Genomic DNA, 23,592 nt, shown 5'->3' with positions numbered 1-23,592 from the left:
GTGTTGAGGACTGGAAGTAGATTTGGTTTTATGAGTAATCAATTAACCATAGGCCCTTTATTTTAAAAAATAGAGATGGCACTTGCCCTGTTTACTGGCAAAATTTGTATAAGTCAAAGCTACGATGTAATTTTATAGGGTTAGGGTATTTAACATTGTTATCTCAGAAGCTAAGAAGATTCTTTAAAAAAAATTATCGAAGTGCTTTAGTTCTCTAAAAACTTAAAGTATCACATTCACTGGTTGACATAGGTAAAGTATGAGTTATTTTTGGAAACAAATAATGGCAACTTATTAAGTATAAATAGGAGAAACAGGAAAAATATGCAGGATTGGATAATTGAAGTATAAGTATAATATTATTTGTGATGCAGTGACAGACATCTTATCTGGACCTTTGTAAAGTTAAACTGCCATAGCTGTCACCATGTATTCGTATAGCAAAAGAGACTCGTGAAGGTTAAAGGAGACTTCGTTTTACCTTAATTACTGCAGCATAAAATTATGCTCAGGTATCCTAAAATGCATACAGCTGAAATGGACAAGTAATGAAATTGATTTTTGTTGTATGTCCAAAAAGTTACTCTGCTATGGATAATTTTACAACTGAAATATTGTGAGGCCATTGCTTTTTTAACCTGTGAATCTAGCCAACACAGGCTGGTACTGTGTTATCTTAGGGTGGGTACTGTCAAAACTGCCCAGACCCAAATGGTGTAATTCGTGGGGTCTTTTAAAAACAGCTGAAGGTTCTCTATCAAGCAACATAAGCATCTGTTCCAAATTTACGAGAGCGATTTCTCTTATGAAAACAATATATTTCCCTCTTTTTCCTCCTCCCAACTGATTCTCCCCTCCCCCCCGCTTTCTTTCTCAGTCCTGGAACATTTAATAGTGAATTCTAGATATATTTTATTCATAATGTTTCTATAAGAAACTTTAAAATAGAATCCCGACACTTACATCACCCAGATGAGCTCTGAGTCCTTTATATCTACAAATGTCTAGTTCATGTTCAATTTTCCTTCATAATGGTTTCTTAAAATGTAGATCACATTGTCTGCTGACCTTATGGAATTCATCCATATAATTTTGCAGTTGTTTATGTGGGATTTTCTAGGTAGACAGTTGTCACCAGCAACTAACATGCAGTTTACCTGTTCTTATATAAAATTTTTTTTTTCTGGTTAGACATTGATGAGGACCTCAGATCAATGTAGAGTTATGTTGGTGAAAAGGAATACTAATGAGAATGGTCTAATTTGTTATGAAATGTGATTGTTTATTTGCTTCTGCCACGTGCCCAGGGGAAATACCAGGGTAATCGGTCGCTTTGAAATTCGTTCTCAGCTTGAGGTTTTGCAGATCACGGAAGTAATGTGAAGTCTGACCTCAGTTCTGTGTGAAGGTCAATTTGTGTTCACAAGTTGACACCGAAGAGGTTTTTTAACCTCCTCTCACCTTACACCAAGGTCAAGGAAGGCCAGCTTCAAGTTTCCTTGCTGTCTCCTTCCTTCTGGGAGGCCGATTTAATTAATGCTGATTTGCTGTGATGCTGGAAGTGTCTTCTTTGAGTTGTCAGCTTCACGTAGTAGTCTCCTCCTATAAGGCCCATGCTGGTGGGTCCTAGGCCCTGTGTAAATGTCAGTATATATCCCATGGTCAGCAGAGTTCAACCGCATGGCTTCTGGATTCCCGCTATTGTTTTTCTCTCAGCCTCTGGAGGAATGTTGGTTTTCTGCCCGGTCAGTGGTGCATTTACAAAGATAACATTTTTTTTCCTTCAGCATTTTTCACTTTTAGCAAGAGAATCGTCCAGAATACTTAGTCCTCTGTTCTTCCAGAAAGGGAAATGCACATACATTTTTGTAATTAGGAAAAAAAAAATCTGCTTCTTTTGGGACAGTGGGAGAGATCTTAGCAGTTACGCATTTCTGTTTCTGTTCGCTGTGAAGGTGTGGCCGAGGGTGGGGCCCATTAAACTCTGCCTCTCTGACATCGTTCCTGGAATTTGTTATAAGAGCAACTTTGTCTGCCTGCAGGACTTGCTCTCCTTTCTGTTGATAGTTATCAAATTGTCTTCATTGCCTTGACCAGAAACCTATCAAGAAGCCATTTTCCCCAGTCGTAGCAGCTCTGCCATTGATGCAGGTTTTTAACTTGTCTGTGTCTCTTTTTCTTCTCTTCAGTCTGTATTTCCCACCTTTTTATGTTTTCTTAATTAAAAATATTTATTTTTTTAAAGCGTCATTAGGCTACCTCAAACTTTTTTCTGTAAGGTAATGAAGAATAAACCCGAAATTATTCTTAGGCTCGTTCTCCTCTTTCCCTCTCACCTGCTTTTCCAGTTCCTCCTCCTCCATCATCATCATCATCCTCATCATCCTCCTCCTCATCATCATCATCCTCCTCCTCCTCATCCACCTCCTCCTCCTCCATCATCATCCTCCTCCTCCTCCATCATCATCCTCCTCCTCCATCCTCCTCCTCCTCATCCTCCTCCTCCTCATCCTCCTCTTCCATCATCATCATCATCTTCATCATCATCATCATCCTCCTCCTCATCCTCCTCCTCCTCCTCCTGCTCCTCATCATCATCATCCTGTTTACTCATACAGCTCAGTGAAATCAGAGATTTAATAGGTGGCCTAGGCCCTGATGATTGTCACAGTGGAACCTCTTGTTGAATGTTGACAGCCGAATTAGCAAGCTGCGAGAAGCCAGTAGTAGGACCCCAAGACACTCAACCGAAGCTAGTTAAGAGTGATATAAATGCACTTTTAAAACAACTTTCCCGCAGAGCAATTTCTTCATTAAAAGTAATCATGGTAAGAACATACTTTAAGATAGGTGTCATCTCAGTATTCTACTTAATTTGTAACTAGAAGAAAATCATCAAGACTGCTTGAACTTTTAATACTAGTAATATCAGCTGCTTTTATCATTATTTGTCAAGTTTGGACTACATGTCAATTCCTGTACTTCCCGTTTCCATCTTAGCTGTCCCAAAACAACTGCATAGCTTGCTGCCGCTGCCACACTTAGGTCTGTAATTCTTGCTTTTCTGGTTATTGGAATCAAAAGTACCCCTTGCTGCTTTGCTTGAAAACTCGAATCTGGGGAGGGATGTAGATTCCTTGGTTTGCTTAATGAAGATACTTATTTTCTTTCCTTTTTTTTTTTTTTCTCCTTAGTTTACTATGGAATGAGATGTTCCCAGTACTTCTTACAGGGTTCTTGATCTCATTTTACAAATGAGCAACCTGAGGCTTGAGAGGCTAAATAATTTGATTACAGACTTCTAACTTGTGACAAAATTGCAGTTGCAACCCAGGAGTATTTTATTCTCCGACACATGAATGTTCTGCCTTCAGGATTACACGATACTTCTACATTAAAATGAAATATCAAGTTTAGTTGATGTAATATCTTGTGTATTTCCTGTGCTAACCTAAAATTCATGAAATTTACAGATAATTTTGTTCTTATTTTGATCAGAATTCCAAACACCTATTGAGAACGAGAAATCCTGTCTCTTAAAACAGATGACATTTAACACCTTCATGGTTACAGATGTGCCGTTTCCATGCTTTACCATTTATCTTTTATAAAGTACATTCACACATATTTTCATTTGATCCTCACCGTTCATTGTGACAGGTGGGAGAGCAGGTGTGATTCCTTCTGACCCTTTTTTGGCTGGAATGGCCTTCAGGGAATGAGGTCAAGGAGAAATACAATGCTTTCTAATGCTCGTTGCGGTTTTTAAACTCTTTGTGTGTTGGATTTCAGGAAATACTTATTTAATCCAATATAATTTTTCGTGCTGTTATCTCCTTTGTATTCTTTTTTTGCCCCTGAAGGGCAGCTTCCATAACCAAGCTACGCAAGCAGGTAGCATTCTGTGATCACCTGCTCTACGGAATATTTTGGTAACAAATCCTTTTCCTTACTTCTTAGCCATTTAGGTTGAAATAATGAGAAAAATAGCTTGTTCTCAGTTAAGGCAATCACTCTAGTTAGCCGTATACCTTCTTAGAGATATTTTTCTTTTCAGTTATTAACACATTAAATTCCATTACTGGCATTTTCTAGTGAGGCACAGAAATCCTTCTTTGATCATATAATATAGTTTTTCAGTGGAGATGATGGATCTATCAGATGCATTTATCAGATCTCACGTTGGATCTTCATAAAGTTTGTATGTTTAAAAAATTATTAAAGTATAAAACAATAAGTTTACATTAATCTGTAAACACCTCCTATATTTCAGTAGTGCCTTAGAGTTAGTATTTTCCTGTAGCTTTTCTTTTAACCTTTTGCAATCGATGGAATTTTCTTTCCTGATAGCCATCTCTTTTACCCTATTTATTTTTGTATAAATAAATTGAAATAACAATAGTTCAGAATAACAGACAAAAACTTAACCAAATCATTTCAGCTGCTCTGAATCCCCATTAAGAGGCGGTGGTGATTATTCTAACTGCCGTATAAATGGCTGGTTGACATTTAGTAAGTTGACGTATCAGAGTTACTACACTGCTTCACAACTCTAGAAATAAGGGCTTCTGTTAGAGTGAACTTCACCCCCGTCGCTGTTTGTTGCTAGGAATGTGTACTAGGTGCTAGTGTTTCATGAACTGGGTGAGCAAGTTCTTCCTAATTCTCTGTCAATCGATCCTGTTAATTTCTTGAGCTTAGGGGACATTTCCTCTTTTGAGAATGTGCGAGTCCATTAAAATAGGGTGTTGAGATTAAATTTCATTACTCTTTGTCATATATTTACTTATTTTCTTCACTGCATTTATCACAATCTAAGTCACTTTTTACAAATGTCTTTATTTTGTATTTTCTTTACTAGATTATGAACTCCAAAATAGAGCTCGTGTGTTTCTTTCGCTGCTGTGTCTCCATTGCTCAGGACAGTTTGTCTCACCTTGGTCCTCAATAAATATTTAGTCAGCGAGTGAATGAATATTATATACCTATCTGCTTTTGTGCCAGGACTTACACTAGTGAGTAAAGGTGTAAATATAAGTAGGACATTACGTTGGCCCTGCCCTCAAGGTGTTTACATTGGAAATAAAGACAGAATTGCGATATACTGCGTGAAGAGTGATATGAAGTCAGTAAACTATTTTTTTAATTGGATGAGGTGGTGGGGCTTTTGCCGAGGAAGAAGAGGCAGTTTTGCTGGACTTTGCTGGTCTTATTTATATAGGAACACAGACCTTTAAAAATGTACTCCTTTTTTCACTTCTTGTAGAGCCTTTTGTTTTCAAAGAGAGGCCTATATTGGAATGAAATGGTTTTTAAAAAATCAATAAAATGACAAAGAGAGCTAACATATTTGGAGTGCTCACCACACACCAGGCACGGTTTTAGGAGGCTCTTATATGTATTATTGAAACTTAATCTTCACAACATTCAGGACAGGCGGGATTGTTATTGTCCTCATAGAAATAAAGGTGGGTATAAGAGGTTAAGTGTCCAGTGCAGCTAGGGGGCAGGATCTGAAGTCCTGTCCTTCACCTCTGTACTCACTACAGTCTGTTTCAGCCCATGGTTGCAGGGTTGATTTCTGGTGGTTTCCACGGGTTGCCTTTGTACAGTGAATCCTGGGTGGGGCGGACCTAGCTTTCTCCAGACTCACCTCAGCCCTCATAATTACACATTCTGGGAAGAGTATTGGATGCACAATGGGTTGGGAAGCTCACTTGGGGTATTCTGGGAAGATCAAAAGACATTTGCTAAAACAGCCCTGGCTTTCTGGTTCAGCTCTGGGGCTTAACACCTTTGATGCTTGCTTCTTGATTAGAGGACCAGGCAGCTTGTAAATCTTCCTATCCTACCTCTGGAATACTTGTGTTATTCTTTCTGCCATAGATCTTCTTCTCCTGAACATTTTGCTCGATACCAAACCCCCTTGACACCAGTATGTTTCATTAGCCCCGCCTGTTCGGTGCATTTCTCTGACATGGGACATGCAAGTCAGCATCAACGACAGTCGGTGGACGTTTCACTGGCCTTGCGTGACAGATGTTTACATCTGTAAGTTATGAACTGAACTCAGTTCATAACTTAAATAAAACAAGCAGTGCAAAAGTGAGCACCTCTTAGGATCCATTTATTTTATGGTGCTGAGTCTTAAAGCACTCACTGAGTTGGGAGGAAGGGAAGGAAAAGTTCATTCGAGGTAGCGGAAGCTGCATGGGGAGACACAGGCGGTGGCCCAGCATGTGTGGAGACCTTGCAGTGGTTGGACATACCTAGGATGCTAAAGAGACAGGCAGTGTATGTTTCTTAATAGTAATACTAAGGTAATTCTTAGTCTAAAAGAAGTGTTTATCAATGGTTTTCCAGACCAGGCATTTAGATCGTTTTTTTCTGGGATCATGCGATGTTTTTTTTCCTTCCTCTCAATTAATTTGTCCTTTTCCTCATCAGTTTGAGCACCGCATGTCAGCCTTCTCACCAATGATTCGGTCGTTACTTAAGTACACTGTTTTGAGCTAAATATTACCAAATTATCATCATCAAATGTGCTGTTCAATCAGAAGAGGTTATAATGAAAAACAAGTACAGTGCCTGTTGAGTTTTCATGGGAAAATGTAGACCAAAGGCCATTCTTGCTGTCTCATGAGGGTTTTGATTATATAAAAGAGTTCGTGTCGGTTTTAAAGATCTTTTCTTCCCTCTCCTGCATGCCTGCTAGCTAGGTGATGTGATGGTTGACATCGCAAGTAACATTATGTTGGCTGACGAGCGTGTCCTGTGGCTGGCGCAGAGGGAGGCTAAAGCCTGCAGTAGAATTGTCCAGTGTCTGCAGCGGATTGCTATGTACCGACTCGCAAATGGAGCTCATGTTTATTCAACAGTAAGTGGAATATTATCCTAGAATTCTGAGAAAAGGCCTATGCTTTAAAAAAAGATTTTGTCTACACATGGTCCTTAGAATAGTGTCTTACTCATCTTTCAAGAAAGGAAAGAGATGCCATGTTGTCCTTAGAATTTGCAGTAAATCCTCATCCACGCCTGCTGTGGTGAAGTCCTCCAGGTGTAGGCATGGCGGCTGTTTGTATTTACGGGTCCTACATTTTGGTAAATTCTCTGAGTTCAGTCTCACTCTTGAATTCCTTAAAACTATTGGAGCAGGTGCCATCTTTTTCAGGTGATTTTTCTGGCTTTCATTTGCTCTGTACATCTGTTCATCTGCTCTTTAGACTAGCATCTTTCTTCCTTTGCTAAAGAAGCACCTTCGGAGTGAGCCTGTAGAATTTTTACCAGTGAAACAATGCAAAGAGTTAACTAGATCTCCTTGTGAAAGAAAAAAGTGAATATGGCATGAAGTGTTGAACGAGGTAACTTTAAGTGTGTCTCCCAAACCCTAATACTACCCCTGTATTACGATCATTAAGGGAGGCCACTGATTTCTCTAGCTGATTTTTTTTTCTAAGACAGTTCCATTTTTAGCTTATAGTTTCCTGCACAGCGCTCTTTAAATTATTTTTAATTGACTTTGAATTCATATCCGATCCTCCACACTTCATGACTTGTTCTTTTCATCAGTATCTTTTTATTTTGAGACATCCTTTTTTCCCCAGCATCTTTTTTTTTTTTTTTCCTACCATTTATCTACACGGTGTCTTTGTTTTGTAAGAACGTAAGCGTTCTCTTTTATCTTAGGTACAGTGTTTTGTGTTTGTAAAGTCTTTGAAAGTTCATTTTCTCCATATTAGAAATCTTTCATAACTCCTGTTTGATTGACTTTTGAAGTATTCCCCCAATATTGCTCTGGAAGCTTATGTCATCAAGGCCACTGGCTTCACCGGGATGACATGTACCGTGTTCCAGAAGGTGGCAGCTTCTGACCGTACAGGCCTTTCGGACTACGGGAGGCGGGATCCGGATGGAAACCTGGATAAGCAGCTGAGCTTTAAGTGCAATATTTCAAATACATTTTCAAGTCTGGCACTAAAGGTACGTTATATTCTGCCATCATTTAAGACCTTTTGCTCTTAGATTAGAATACTTAATGTTTTGCTTTGCAAAATAACCTTATTGAAAGTTATTTGGGAGGAGAAGGGCGTATTGGTTATATTGTTGTGTTCTTTTAAAAAAATTGAGACCAGGAAGGGACACAAGTTCACTTTCACAAGCCTAGGCATTTTTGCCCTTGGACCCTTTTCTTCATGCAAAAATATCAAAGTTATATTTTATAACTGCAGTGGTAAAAAGATGACTATATTAATATTACATATTAAAACATTTTCTTTTATCTTTCTTTTACCAAAAAGAAAGTTCATTTTTATTGTTCTCGATTTTAAAGACATGAAAGCATCGTGTGCCCTTGGCTCTGTGCCTACCGGACTAAATAGAAAATCAGACTTGAGGCTGGGCGGTTAATCAGACAAGCTGTATATTAAGATTTTTGGCAAAGAAAAACATGTGATATGTCTTCAGAAAATGTGTGTTTTATTGCAGGAAGCAAAATTAAAAGCATTTTTATTTTTATAATGTGGGTTTCAGACGTGTTTCATTAAATCACATTGGAGCAAATAGAAGAGATATAATTCCAATCCCTAATGGAACCACATTTTTTCGTTTAGTTTTGGTGACCATGTGTAACTGGATTTTAATTACTAAATACTTTCTTTGTTTCTGGCTTGTTCCTGAAGTATATCACAAACAGTATCCCAGTCACTAACGGCTACGTAATAATTCATCAAATAAGTGTTAGGTGCTGATACATTGTGGGCACTCATAAATATTGAATGAGTGAATGAATGAATGAATGAAGAATTAATGTATTTTGTCATACCTTACCCTGGTGACCTCCACAGGGAAAGCCAGTTTGCTCCATTTAGAAAAAGCCAACTTTCCCTGCCACCCAAGACAGTCTCAACTAGGTCAGGATGTCTAGTGATCATATATTTACTTGGTACCATATACTCAGAGGAAAATTGTCAAGATGTATTTGTTATTCTTGGCTCCATGAGAGTACTTGATGTACCTGCAGTGCTACTGTAGACCTGCTCCTTTTCTTATTGTATTTTTTATTGGTGAAAACATACCACAGAAGACATAGAAACAGCATCACACACAAGCCCATGAGAGAACGCTGTGTGTCTTTGAGGAGCACTTAAAATTGATGAATCCTTCTACCTTAGGTGATCATAGTGGGTGGAAAGGGATTAAAAATGATGAAACCCTATACATTTCATCAATTTCACAACCTACCCTCTGGGTAAGCAAAGTTTCAGCTTGCTAAAGTAGAAAGCATTAAATGAACACTCTCAGATTTATCAATTTCATACTATTCTGTCCTTTTAAGATCATCTTGTGGCCAGAAACCAAGGACACGTTCCACTATTATTCATGCTTCATAGATGGACATGATTAAACTGAGTAAAAGAGAAACGTACCCTTCGTGACACAAAATTAAACATTTTAATGTCGACAGCGCAAAATGCTTTAGCATTTTAACAAAAACTTTCTTTACATTTTAAACTTTATCCTCGGGCAATTTTTACTCTTTTTGCGTATACTTTTTTTTTTTTTTTTAGTGCCTTGAATAGACAGCTCGAACATCCGGAAATTGATTATATTGCCCTCGAAAGGGAGAATGTGCTAGTCTATGAAACCAAACCCTTAAAAACGCAGTCCTTCCCAGTAGGAGCCTTGCCCGAATTGCTTTCTACATGTTTCTTGACTCTCTGTCCTTCTCTCTTTACTGCCATCGCAGCCTTGTTTGGACTTCTTTCCTATGTTGCCCAGACCGTTGCCCTATGTGGTCTCTGTGTCTCCAGGCTCTTCCTAAAAACCCATCCCTCTCTCATACATTGGTCTACCCAGGGCTGACATTTGGCCAACAAGTACCACTGCAACCATGCCAGTTAGTAAAATATTGAAATACGTCCGTCCTTACCCTTTAGCAAATGGGGGGCGCCACAGTTCCCTGGGTGCCCCCTCAGCACTGCTGGTCCTTCTGCTGGGGACACTACCAGCTCTGTCCACCTTTAGCAGCTGAGAGGCTGGTGCCTGCAGAGCGGAGGGCCCCCCCCAGTCATCTTCCCTGCAGAGACTGTTTTGATGGTCAGCGTGTGCGTCATTTCAGATTGTTACTACTGTGAACATTATCATGGGATCTACCCAAGATGGAAAGAGACCTCGCCCATCCCCTAATAAATACTTTGTGTCTCTGGGGGCTGGCTCTTGGTGGCTTCGTCACTTGGCATTGATTGATCGATCCCTCGCTCCCCATCCCTTCCTAATTCCTTTGCCTTTTGTCCAGTATCAGCAGCTTCCCTTGGTTCCTCTCCCAACCACAGGCCTTACTTAGGCCTGCCTCATGCTAATTCTGCTAGAATTTCCTCCCTCTCCCCTCCCTTTCCCAGCTCCTTGGTTGTATGTTAACACCCAGCAGAAATGTCACCTTCGAGAAACCTTAACCTCTTACCATGCCGTCGCTCCTCGCCTCTCCCACCCTCATCTCCTTGATTCTCTCCCTCACTTTGCCCTTCGCACCCTGCTCACCTCTATCATTGCACTCCGCACGTGGGAGCCAGACGGGCTTCTTCCTTCCCACACTGGACTGAGGCCCGCCGGAGGCACAGCGCGTGCTTGAGTCATCAGTGGGTTCCAGTGGGCCTCGGTTGGTCATCCAGTTGTAGGTGGAGTTACCTCTCATCTGACTCCGCCAGCACCAAATCAAATCTGTTGAATTTTTTTTGTAACCAGATGCTTCCTTCCACTGTTGGCACCATAATTCACAAATATTATGTTTTCGATGGACTACTAAGAGGTTTAGAAATTGTTGGCATTTCAAATATAGCTGTAATGTAGCCAGAAAGAACTGTTTGTTTGTTTTTAAACTTTCTTGACTGGGATTTAGAAACCAGTTTTTCTCTACCACCTGTTTTCCCCTCATCTCAGACATGTAGGGCTTGATCGCAACTGAAGTCCTTTAAATTTTCCAGGCCAGTTATCTACAACTTTATTTCTGCCCTTTTTCTGTCTCTAAGACTCCGTTCACATGGTAACTCTGATTTCATCATTGCTTGTTAGTCCCTTAGTGCTTTGTTTGTTCTCCAGAATAGTTAGAAGCTGTTAATGGTGAGTTGAGTTATAGTGAGAGAGGCCAAAGGACATGGTGACTAAGAGGGTGGTCTTTCTGTAGCCAGACAGCCTAGATTCATGTTCTTCTCCCCCAGTTAATAGCTGTGCAAACTTGGGCAAGGACCTTAACTTCTCTGAATGTCAGTTCCTCATCTGTTCCATAGGCATCATGAAATGGTACTTAACTCAAAGGATCATTGAGAGGATTAAATGAGGCAAAGTACAGACATTTACAAAAGTGCCTGGCACAGAGTAAGCACTTAATAAATGTTAGCTCTTATTATTGTTTTTTTATTGTTCTTATCTCTCTTTTGTTAAATTATGAGTATTTGAGGGAAGAGACCATGCTTATTTCATTGTATAGCTCTAAATCCTGCACAGTGCCAGCAAAGGATAATGAAACATACAATAAATGTTGTTTAGTAAAAATTAACAGCCATGCTTAATTAGTAAAGAAAGTCAGTTAAAAAATTAATTCTAAAAGGAAACCGAATCCCTGTTAATCTTTAGCAGTAAGTTAATCAAAAGGTGGTATGCAGTTAACAAGTTATATACAATAAAATCAGGATGTGTCATCATACCTGTCTCTGTAAAATCGAGTGTGTAGATAGTTAAGAAAACATGGAGAAATTCATCTATTTGTATTGTTTTAAATTAGGTGGCTCTTCGAATCATTCTGATCTTAGTGTTAGAACTCTATAGACTTAAACTAGTATTTCAGAAAAATTTAATATTAATTACACCATGGTAGAAGCCCAGATTGTTTTATTAGGACTGATGTTAAAACCTAGAAGTATTTGAGTTTATACTTAACATTTCCTTCTTAGCTTAATGTCATTGTAAATAGAGAAACATGAATTTTCAAATAAATTCGTGATACGAGCTCTGTGATATCATTGGTTGCTCGTGTGTTCGGACTTTATCAATTTTTGGTATTGAAATTAATACTGGAGTTGTAGAAGTGAAAACATTGTGAGGTTCTAGTTTATTGTTGGTAAGTCAGTTACAGGCATTTTTTTATTTTCTCTCCTCCGACTCCAGATAACCAGTTGCCATGCTGCAGCAGTAATAATAATAAAAATACCACTGAGAGTTCTGTAGCCTTTTGTGTTTGTCATGGTGCCATTTGGTCCTCACAGCTCCTCGTTTGAAAGATCATTAACTGTGTTTGACAGACGAGACTAAGATGAGACTAACAAAACTGGGCAGCATTAGGCAGCTACTAACTGGCGATGCTGGGACTCGCATCCTGGTTTCTTGTTGCAAATCCCATGTGAACTTTCAATAGTAAATGTTAGACACTAAAAGCATGTATTTTCCGAAGGATTTTTTAAGAGAAATTTTGTTCTTATTTATTAGCTATAATTCGTGTGTTTATATCTATTTCCATTTCTTCAACCCATCCTTTTAAAAATAAATATATGGTTAAATGAAATTATAAACTTGTGTTCCTTAACTTCAAGCCAAGTGGCAAAAGGTATAATCATGATATAAATCTTACAAAGTTAAATAAGTGTTCCTCAGTGGTTTTTTAAATTAGATTTCTCACCTTTACATAATAACTGATCAACACTTCTTTTAAAGAAATTAAATATAGAAGGATTACATTCTTACTATAAAACTCTAAACATTATTGATACAGCTGAGATTTGCTTTTCCAGCACCCGTAGGCCACCCTCTCTCCATCCTAGGGAATCTGTAATCATTATTTAGTAATATTCTTTATTGGACTCTGAGGGGTATTTTAGAAACCTTAAGTATGGAACAGCTTTGAATGTGTAGCTCTCATCTCTCAGTGATCTATCCATACACCTGGGTTTTTTTTAAATTGTTGTTGTTTGGTTTTACAAGTTTAAACTTGTGTAGAAAAAAATTCTGGACTTCCAGAAATTATAGATGTCATTTTCTTTTTCAGCTCTCTGTTAGAAAACATCAGTATGGCTTTTTTAAAAATTTCATTTGTCATAAGTAATACTTTCCCAGAGAGCTATGCTTAATTTTCAAGTCATTTTGTGTTCACAACAAAATTGTTTTATGAGTTATAGAGTACTTAAGTTTTAATGAATGTCCATTATATAATGCTTTTTCAGGATTTTGCTCTCTTAATTAATCGATCTGTTGATATTTTTCCTTTTTTGAAAGCCTCATTGTATACTTAACAGAAATTTATATAATTAATAGGAATGCACTAGATTAGTGAATGAATTTATAATAAACTTTGTTTTCCCAGTAGATTACATTTGTGAGAATAGTAGAGACTTTTTTATGCATTTTCTTAAGTGAAATATTTCTAATATTTTCTTGGCATCTTCAGTTTAAAAATAGGAGTCAAACTGTTAATATGCAAACTTTCAAAATACTTCCATTCAACAGATGTTTGTGGGCATCTGATGTGTTCCAACATTCTTCTAAGCACAGCAGTTAAAAGCTAATTCTAATGTCAGTCACTTGCCTAAATAAAATCTTAAAAAAAAAAAATAAACATGCCACACAGACTTCCATTAATTTTATAAACATTGGGCAACCTTTATTAAATACCAGTGCCAGGAACTGCTATTAACATGTAGTGTGGGGATCTAGAGAAATAAGTGAGATTATCTGTACTCAACAACCCCACACTGGTTGGAGGAGCAGATGGTGAGTTGTTACACTGTGGCACTGAAAATATCAGTTACCCTCGACAGTTACCCTCGAGATGTGTGCAGAATGTTGCCTGAGTCCAGAAGAGGGAGGGAGCAGCTAACTGAAAGCAGTATCCTGAGTGAGAACTCATGTCATTAATCATCCAAAAAAAAAAAAAAAAAAGCCCCTTTAAAAGGCTTTGTAAAAGTCCTCTTGGCTGCCAGCCTTTCTCATTCTAATCCATCCTTTTATTACAATAGGATTATCTTGCTAAACATCAGATCTGACTAGTTCAAGTTTGCCAGACAGGAGACTAGTGGACCATGTGGGCCAGGGATGTGTAGCGAGCACAGTGACATAAAAATAAAAAAAGTAGGAGGGCTCAGAAATTGATCAGTTGTGGTAATAGGGAGTGTTAAAGATGAATTAGAGACATGGATTTTTATCCAAACTGTATGATATTCTCAGAATTTACGGAGCAGTATTCTCTAATCACTTGAAAACAAAGATATTATTTAAACAGAAATAACATAATCAGATTGTCCCTTAAGAGGAAATTCTGTTGGCAACGTAAATATTGGATAAGAGAGAGAGAGATTAGTGCCAAGGGAAAAACTGTGATAAAATCTTAAAATAGAGAATTTTGTTTTAGAGTTAATAATTTGTCTCCTGGTTTTATAGATTTATTTTTTATTGAGTGCTGCATAATTTATAATTTAAAAATCCCTGATAAAGAAGTCTGAAAAACGTTCCGTGATCAGCCAGCATCCTTAGTTTTTCCTGTTTGTTACTATGTTTTTCTAAACATAATGTGTTTCTTTGTCTCAGGGAAATGTCTTATAAAATAAGGGTTTGCTGAAATCTAAGCTTTTATTATGTTTGTATAATTTCTTTTGTGGTTTGACAGTTTGAATCCATCATAAATCACCTTAAATTCCATCCACCCAAGTTAATTATACTCATTTTTGTGATATGCTACATTTGTGCTATTTACCATAGTTTGTCATTGTAAAATTGATATAAAGAGTGATCACTGAGATTTTGATCTGTTTAGTGCTATCTATTTCAGCAATATATATTGTCATGGGAAAATTCACTCTGGTTTGAAACAGTTTCTCGATCATTTCCTTAACTTTGAAATAGAGTTTGCATTTATCTTTATTTTATACTTCTTTGGTTCTATACTGTTACGTTGTGTTCTGACATTTCGCTTAACTGATAAGTTCTTTTAACTATCGAATTTCATATATACACATCTTTTAAAATTATTCAGCATATAATTAGAAAAAAATTCATAACGATATAAAATATTCTTTCTGGTTTCTGCATACTAATAGAGCAACCTTTCTTTGCTTTTGTTTTTTATATATTTTCAGAATACTATTGTGGAAGCTTCTATTCAGCTCCCACCGTCCCTTTTCTCACCAAAGCAAAAAAGAGAAGTCAGGCCAACTGACGACTCTCTCTTTAAGCTTCAACTCATCGCATTCCGCAACGGAAAGCTTTTTCCAGCCACCGGAAATTCAACAAACTTGGCCGACGACGGAAAACGGCGCGCAGTGGTTACCCCCGTGATTCTCACCAAAATAGGTTTGTATGCGACATATGTTCTCCTCTAGTCGCGGGGCAGTGCGACTTTATAATTCCCTGTTCCTAAAAAATGTTCGTTTTTGTTCCTTTTTGTTTTAATGAGTCACTGGTGAAAAAAGATATCGCAGAATATACCACATTAGTGTATAAGTTGACATTTAGCTGTTCGTGAAGTTTGTTTTTCAGAAATACTTTTATTTCTTATTTTCTCCAGATGGTGTGAACGTAGATACCCACCACAGCCCCGTTAATGTGACACTGCGTCGAATTGCGCACGGAGCAGATGCCGTGGCCGCCCAGTGGGATTTTGATTTGCTGAACGGACAAGGAGGCTGGAAGTCAGACGGGTGCCATATACTCTACTCAGATGAAAATATCACGACCATTCAGTGCTACTCCCTTAGTAACTATGCGGTTTTGATGGTATGGCACTTGTTAACTTTATGCATAAACACTAAGTATCCTAATTTTTTCCTTATGCATCGTTAAGCTCTGGTAAAGGTTTTTTTTTTAAAAAAACTTTTGACATAAATTGCTCCCTTTAGTTAAGTAAGAGGTGGTGTTTGGTGTGATTCTCTTTTAAAAGGGAATTTGAATTTCTGCCAAGTGAAATGTATGTGATTGAGTTTGGGAAAGGAATTTTCAGCAAACTTCAGAAGTGAATCAGTTCAACGAGACTTTTACCATCTTACAATTTGGAGATATCTTGGGGTCTGTACAGTACAACTCCGACCCCAGTAAGAGTGACTCATTTGCCCAGAGATAAACAGTGAATAATGAGACATTTTTTATTTTGCCGTCTAGTACCTTTTCCCATCATAATTTTTACCTCCTTTTGAATTTAGAGTAATAGCGATAATTTCAGTTTAGTCGCTGAAAGAAACAGTATTGACACAAATAATGTATTTTCAATTTTAATGTTAATCAAGCTGATATTTTCTGTTATTTACCATTGTTCATACCTATTAATTTTTGGTAAAGTAGTTATTAATGTGTAAGAAAAGGTCTATATTAATGAGTTATTTAAGTGAATCTGATTCCTGAGCTGAAAATGATGAAATTAACCATGCTAGATTTTGTTTTATATTGCAGTTATTATAAGATACTTACATCCTGGAGCATGGATACGTGCACTTTGAGTGTAGTGGAAGGAATTACTCATGAATCTAAAAGACATTTCCCAGAAATGGCTTGAGGCTGGCCTGGGGGGGAGGACGCCTACGTTTTTATTTCTGCGTCCAGCTCTGAATCTGTTATCTAGACAATATTTTATGAAAGCATTAACTAGTCTTGAAACAAGATATATTTTGCTTTTTGTGATTTATTCTTTTCTTAAGAAAACAAAATAGCCTTTACCACTAGAAATGATCCTATTAAAGCAAGCTTGAATTAGAATAGATTTTCCTCAACTCTTGATTTTCTCTTTGCTCCTGAACGTAGTATACCTTACCTGGCATACCTGTCAAACAGGAAGAGTAAATAGATTATTTAGCAGGGTATAAGGATTGTCTTTTCAGTGACATCCATTAACATGTTTGTTATTCATCCCAGCTGACAGTAGACGGGGTCTCTACTATTTAGACGGCTGTATTTGTGTGAGTCATTTACCCTTTTCAGTTTAAAGTAAGAGTTGATAGTTTAGGATTCTCCTCACAAATAGGAGATTTCTGTAAGTCTGAGTCTGTTTTCAGTAAGTTCACATCATACCAATTTGTAGTAACCTTTCCAAAGTAAAGCATGGAGCATTAATTAAAGTATGAAGCATTTTCTCTTTCAGTATGAAAGGGTTTTCTCATTCAGGTTTTGATTATAAAATAACCCCAAACTACGAAGTACTAAAGGAGAAATAACTAATAGAGATGCAGAATTGTCTGAAATTTATATCGTAGTTAACTGGAAAAAGCTGGGCAGAGTAAATGAAACACAAGACAGAAGGCATTTTATAAGCTTCGCTGTTAGTGAAATATCAGGTTATTATGTGAAACTTTTATTTTTATTTAATCTAATACCAGTTTAAAGCATCTGTTTTTGAATTTCCTAGCTGTTCTACATAATTTAAATTAGTATAATCCCTTTCTAGAAGAAATAAGCTATTCTTTTATCTTTCATACTTATAATCTTTTAAAAAACGCAATACACAGTTCTTTAAAGCTAAAATATAGTAAGTACTAAGATTTTTTTCTATTTATTTTCAGAATATCCTTTTGTTTTTCTTAAATATAACTGTGCCACCTAGAGGCAGCAAAGTGAAATTCATCTGAAATTGACAAAATTATAATAAAATTCGTTTATGAGACTTTTAGAGTTAAAGGCAGAGTATACTTACTCAAATAAAGTGATGTCTAAAATAGAAGAAATGTCTTTCCAAAGTTGTAAATCAGCATCTTTTTTCCTTCCCTGACAATATTTCAAATAGTATATAAAATCCTATTTTTCGTGAAAACTATCTTAATATATCGTTTAATATAGTCAGTCTTAATTTCTATTTGTCAGATAGACCATAAAACTTTTCCCAACCTGCTTTTAAAGAATTTTGTATTTAAAAAACGAAGGAAAAAGAATATTTCGTTTGTAAATCTCAAGACACCGTGGTTTGGTTTAGTAGATATCCTGCTATAACCAGTTATATCCTAAGGTCTCAGTGGGAGCCAGAGAAAAAAAGCTGAGCAGAAATTGGGCTTTTTTGAATGCTGTGATCAGGGATAGCCAATTGGGACAGGAAGGTCCTAGAAGCTGGAGCCACTAAAAAAATAACTTAAATAGCAGGTTATTTATGTTATTATATGATTAGGGTAAAACCGTTTGTGCAGTACTTACTTTACTAGGTAAAAGTAGTGAAAGTAAAATAATCTCAGTACCTTGATTCTCCTTCGTCATTGTATCACCTAACTAGAGCGCACACACTTCTTTTTATATCTCTCTAGTGTTGCTTTTAAATAATATTTATATAAACTTGCTGAAGGTAAGCAAACTTCAGTTTCATTTACTCTTTAATTGAATATGAATGCTAGTATGTTTCTATTTATGTCATTTTTAAATAGGTACTACATTCATGTGGATCAAACATTTTAATGATTTCTTCACGTTGATCTATAGTGTAAACTTGAGTCCCTCTCCTCTCTCCCATCACAGTCATTCTCCACAAAGTAGGTTGCTTGCTACAAACATTATTCTAAACCATGCTTTTTTTTCCACGAAACTATTTTAGGATGATGCTGGTCTCCATGGAGTAATAGATGTGGTGGTGGTGGTGAAGGTGATGATGATGATGATGTTGGTGATACTGCTATCTTACAATGATCTGATGGCAGTGGTGGGGATGGTGGTGACTAATTTTCATTAAGCACTCGTGTATCAGGCACGCTTTTGAAGTCTTTACGTGCTTTAACTTATTTGCTCATCGTAACAGCCTCATAAAATATACTACTGTTAACATTACCCCAGTTTACAGATAGAGAAACTGAGGCATAGAGAGCTTAAGCACCACAGCCAAGTCCGCAAAGTTAGTGTTGGAATTGAGATTTGAATTCAGACTCCAGAAATTTGTGTTCTTAATCGCTTTACTGAATCTCCTTTCTGAAGTCTTCCCTTATCAATATAAATTATTCTTTTTTACCTTTTAGTATTATTTTATGTCCCTACCATAATTTATTTAGATACCCCTCTATTTTATTTGTTTGCAGTAATTGGTACAATATTTTGCACATTTAATAAGAAATCTGCTGGATAAATTCTCTGAAGTGGAATTGGTAATCCAAGGGGGGACTGATAAATATATATATATTTTTTTATTAAATTGAGATATTGAGCAAAATGCACAGATCTTAAGTGTATGGCTTGATGATTTTTTTTGTTGTTGAATACACACATTTGCTACCATCAAGATCAAGATTCTTACTTGAGCACTTGGTAGCTCCCCTGTGTTTCTTTCTAGTTGATTCCCATTCCCATCTCGAGAGAGACCCTTATAATGATGATTGCAATAGATAAGTTTTGCCTGTTCTTAAACTGCACAGAATTGGAATTGTACACTATGTACTCTTTTGTGTCTGGTTTCTTCCCTGTTACTTACATCTGTGAGCTTTATCTTTGTTTTTGCACATAGCAGCAGTTTATTCTTTTCCCGTTGTATAAAATATCGAAACTTGTGCGTTCTGCTGCAGATGGACATTTGGGTTGTTGCTAGGTTCTGACTACTAAGAAAACTCTGCTATAATTATGCACATGTTTTTCGGTGGACACATACATTCAGGACTGAGATTGCTGGGATTGTAGTCTATCCCTATATTTAGCTTTAGTAGATAATGCCATACAGTTGACCAAAGTGGTTTACAGTCTCACCGTAATGAGAGTTTTAGTTGCTTCACGTCCTTGCCGGTGCTTGCTATTGTAAGTCTTTAATTTTAGTCCTTGGTCGTGCTATTTTGTTAGATTATTGTGGTTTTCATTTGCCTTCCTCTGGTGACTAATGGTGTTGAGCACCAGTGCATTTTCTTACTGTCGGTTTGGGTTTCCCCTTTTGTGATGTTCTTCCTCAAGTCTTGCCTATTTTTTTCATTATGTTTGACTTTTATTTTTTTCCTTTTAGTTTTATTGAGATATGATTGACATACAACACTAAGTTTAAGGTGTACATCACAATAACTTGAGTTATATGTATTGTGAAATGATAACTACAATAAATTTAGTTAACATCCATCATCCAGTATGGATACCAAAAAAAAAAAAGAAGAAAAGGAAAGATGTTTTTTCTTGCATTGAGAACTTTTAGGATTTCTCTTTGCAACTTTCAAATATACCATCCTATTATTAACTGTTAGCCTGTTTTTAATTTGGTTGCAGGATTCTCGATGTCAATAATGAGTAGAAGCTTTTTGTTGGATTTATGTGTTATAAGTATCTTCTTCTACTCCATGCCTGTCTTAATTCATTCAGGCTGCTAGAACAGAAAACCACGGAGTATGTAGCTTATAAACAACGGAAATCTATTTTTCAAAACTCTGAAGGCTGGAAGTCCAAGATCAAGTTTCGGTGTCCGGTGAGGGCCCACTTTCTGTCCTCACATGGTGGAAGGAACAGGGAGGTTCTCTGGGGTCTCTTTTACATGGGCACTAATTCCATTTGTGAATGGGTTCTCGTCTCATGACTTAATCACCTCCCAAAGGCTCCGACTCCTAATATCATTACATTGGGATTAGATTTCAACATATGTGCATGTTTTTTCCGGGCAGGGAACTCAAACATTCAGCTTATAAAATACCTTTATCCTTTTTTATTTCAATACTGTCTTGTTATGAACAGTTCCTTGATTTTTTTTTTGAAGTGTTTTTTATATATAATTAGTGCTATTTATGTCCTGTTTAAGAAATCTTTACTTACATCAAGGTCATGAAGGTATCCTCCTTTGTTTTCTTTAAAAAGCTTTAGTATGTTTTACCTTTCACATTAAGGTTCATGATTCGACTGGAATTGACTATTGTGGATGGTGTGATGTAGGTGGAGTAAATTTTTAAGTTATTTTTTCTTTCTTAAGGGAAAAGTAAAAAGTAACAAAGAAGTCAGTCTATGGTGATTTTTTTTTTGTTTTTTTTGGGGGGGTTACATTTCTGATTTCGGATCTATTTTTAAATTTTATTTTATTGGTAAACTCTTTTATAATTCTTTATACTCTGCCAGAAGATATATATATATATATATATCTCATATATATATAATGTAATGTGTAATATATATATAATTTATAATATATGTATACTTAACTTTTCAGATTCTAGAGATATTGTTCAATATCTAGAGAGATATATATCTCATATATATATAATGTAATGTGTAATATATATATAATTTATAATATATGTATACTGAACTTTTATTGTTCAGATTCTAGAGAATTTAAGTAGTTACTGGTTTATAATTATCCTTGTTGATATGATGCTAATGAGTTATTTAAAACTGCCAGTGATTTTTTTTCCCTTGCCATGATTTTTAGATTTAGTAATTCTCAGGCTAGAAGTAACTGGTAAATGTGTGACTCTTTGTCAAGAAAAAAGAGTTTGAAGAACTCTCCCATTTATTTGGGTCCTTAATAATAACCATCTTTGTGATTTTTAACACATTTTCGGGTGTTCTGATACTCTGCATTCATGCACTTAACTTCTGTGGAAAACTTTTCACTTCCTAGCTCAGTTATTTTCTTAAACTTTGTACCATATAAAGAAGAGTGATTATGATCACCATTTAGTTTAGTGATGGGCTGTCCTCCTGTCATCAACCCAGAGGCAGAGACTTGCTATCTTATCACTGTATTGCAAATGTGAATGACAGTTTCACATTTTCTTCTCATGGGCGTCTCCTAGTGGCCATTTTTGGACAATATACTTAGTAATGTTTCAGTATCACAAAGCCTATATTTGTTTACTAGTATAATTAAAAATAGTTTTGATTTGCATTTCTGCTTTATCTCTTCTCTGACATCTTTAACATCTTTCCTATCCTAATCTTTTCAATTGTCTTAAATACTCTTACATTCTCAAGAATTTTGTGCCCTCAGGGTAGGAGATTTTTCATATCTTATTGGGTTGCTTTATAACAGGGGTCTGTAAACCCCAGGAAATATTTGACACACAGGCCCAGTCCAGTTAGCTGCTGCTGCTGTTGGCGGGTGGGTGGTTGATTGGTTTTAAATGCTGGAAAGCTAAGAGTGGTTTTAAAATTTTTTATTGGTTAGTAGTTAGTAACTACTGCATAATAGCCTCTCCTTTCCCTAGGTCAGTTTCTCTGTCATTGGGGCAGGTGAGCTTGTTTTGACAACCAGGAATGTCCTTGCTGAAGCAGTGCCATCAGTGACCAATGACAGTAGTACGCGTCTTTTTCTTCATTCGTAACTCAGAATTATGAGTCATTGTTCTGGTTCAAAATCTGTTTTCTTCTCATACTATGTCATATTCATTTAGCTCTTGAAAAATGTTTTTTTTTTTTAATGTAAATGTTACATGCAATATATTTTGAGAACTGAATTGGCACTTTGATGTTTGATTAGATAATATCCAGCCACCTGTTTTATGGCTCTCTGCCAAAGAATGTGGAGACACGTCACTGGCATTTTCCTAGAGGAATATAACGCAGGCCATGCTTAGAGGAAGCTAGAGGCCGAATCCTAGATGTTGGAAGTTTAGCCTCAGTTATTCTGCACTGGGATGGTCTCTCCCAGAAATTGAGGGGAGAGCTTGTCCAGTCTTGCTAGTATCTTACTGGTTCTCCTTCCCCCAAAGTACATCTTTTTGAATTTTTCCCACTAACCTTCCGGACTGTTAGCAAAAATGCAAAGACACTAAGGCCATGGGTTAGTCTTGAGGGCATCTCACAGAGGCCAGTTGATCAGAATTCGTGGTCACAGGCTTCTTCTCTCGTATTTCCCCTTTCGGGTACTTCGTTTGTAGACTGCCAGCCCTCGAAGGCTGGGACTACGTTCCCCATTTCCGTGAATATCCAGTGCTTGGCATAGGGCCTGAACGAGGTGGGCACCCAGTTAACACTTGTCAAGCAATTAGATGGATCGCAGGTTTGAGATGCATCGCGGTGTAGTGGAGCACTCAGGCTGGAATTCAGTTTTTCTTGTCATCTCCAGTTGCCCATGGACCTCTGTTAACCATTCATTACAGAGAAGGGCTTGTTAAGATGTTCTAGTTTGCGCATTTTAGATCTGTTATCATATACTGTCAACTTTCGATTTTTGGTGAGAGAATTTGCCCCCTCCTTCCTTGCGTTGTTGAGTCCCTCTTCGCTCTTCCTGCCTCCCGTTCATCCTTTCCTTTTGTCATCTAGCTTTTCTCCTTTCAGGCACTGTCTCAAGCTTTCAGAGTTCGTTTAGAAACGATCTAGTGACAGCATCTGGTGCGTCTACAGCTTCCGACTTCTGTAACCCCATTTCTCTGGCACAGCGGACCTGGCCAAGCTGGAGGCATCTTCCCAGTCTGCTTTGGTCCTTTAAAAGGAAGGAAGCCTTAAGATGTCCCCGGTTCTCCTTTTAGGGAGGTACTGTCTGCACCGCGTTTGGGAGCCCAGACGTGGCAGCCACGTCTCATCCTCAAGTACTTAACCTCTTTGTGCCTCAGTTTTTCAGGCTATAAAAAGGGGCTAATCTTATGCAGCTCACAGGGTCACTCTGTGAAGTGCTGGCACGGTGCCTGGATTACGGTTGATGCCTCGTAAGTGACTTGCTGTTATTATTGACTGTTATTGATTTTTGAGCTCTTTGCTCCC

At 37.2% G+C, this 23,592-nt stretch overlaps 1 protein-coding gene across 2 annotated transcripts in view; it reads left to right on the top strand.

The window, feature by feature from the left end:
• The window catches only part of ADGRA3 (adhesion G protein-coupled receptor A3), a 105,429-nt gene that overhangs the window by 64,165 nt on the left and 17,672 nt on the right, over positions 1–23,592 (top strand). For both annotated transcript variants that reach the window (XM_023534114.1, XM_011365194.2), the window contains 4 exons: positions 6,716–6,877; positions 7,777–7,980; positions 15,117–15,330; positions 15,545–15,753. In XM_023534114.1, coding sequence (XP_023389882.1) covers positions 6,716–6,877; positions 7,777–7,980; positions 15,117–15,330; positions 15,545–15,753 — 789 coding nt within the window. The remainder of the gene's footprint in view (positions 1–6,715; positions 6,878–7,776; positions 7,981–15,116; positions 15,331–15,544; positions 15,754–23,592) is intronic.

This window comes from Pteropus vampyrus, unplaced genomic scaffold (genome assembly GCF_000151845.1).
Source record: "Pteropus vampyrus isolate Shadow unplaced genomic scaffold, Pvam_2.0 Scaffold5, whole genome shotgun sequence".
Classification (NCBI taxonomy): domain Eukaryota; kingdom Metazoa; phylum Chordata; class Mammalia; order Chiroptera; family Pteropodidae; genus Pteropus; species Pteropus vampyrus.
This window is presented reverse-complemented; position numbering and strand designations above follow the sequence as displayed.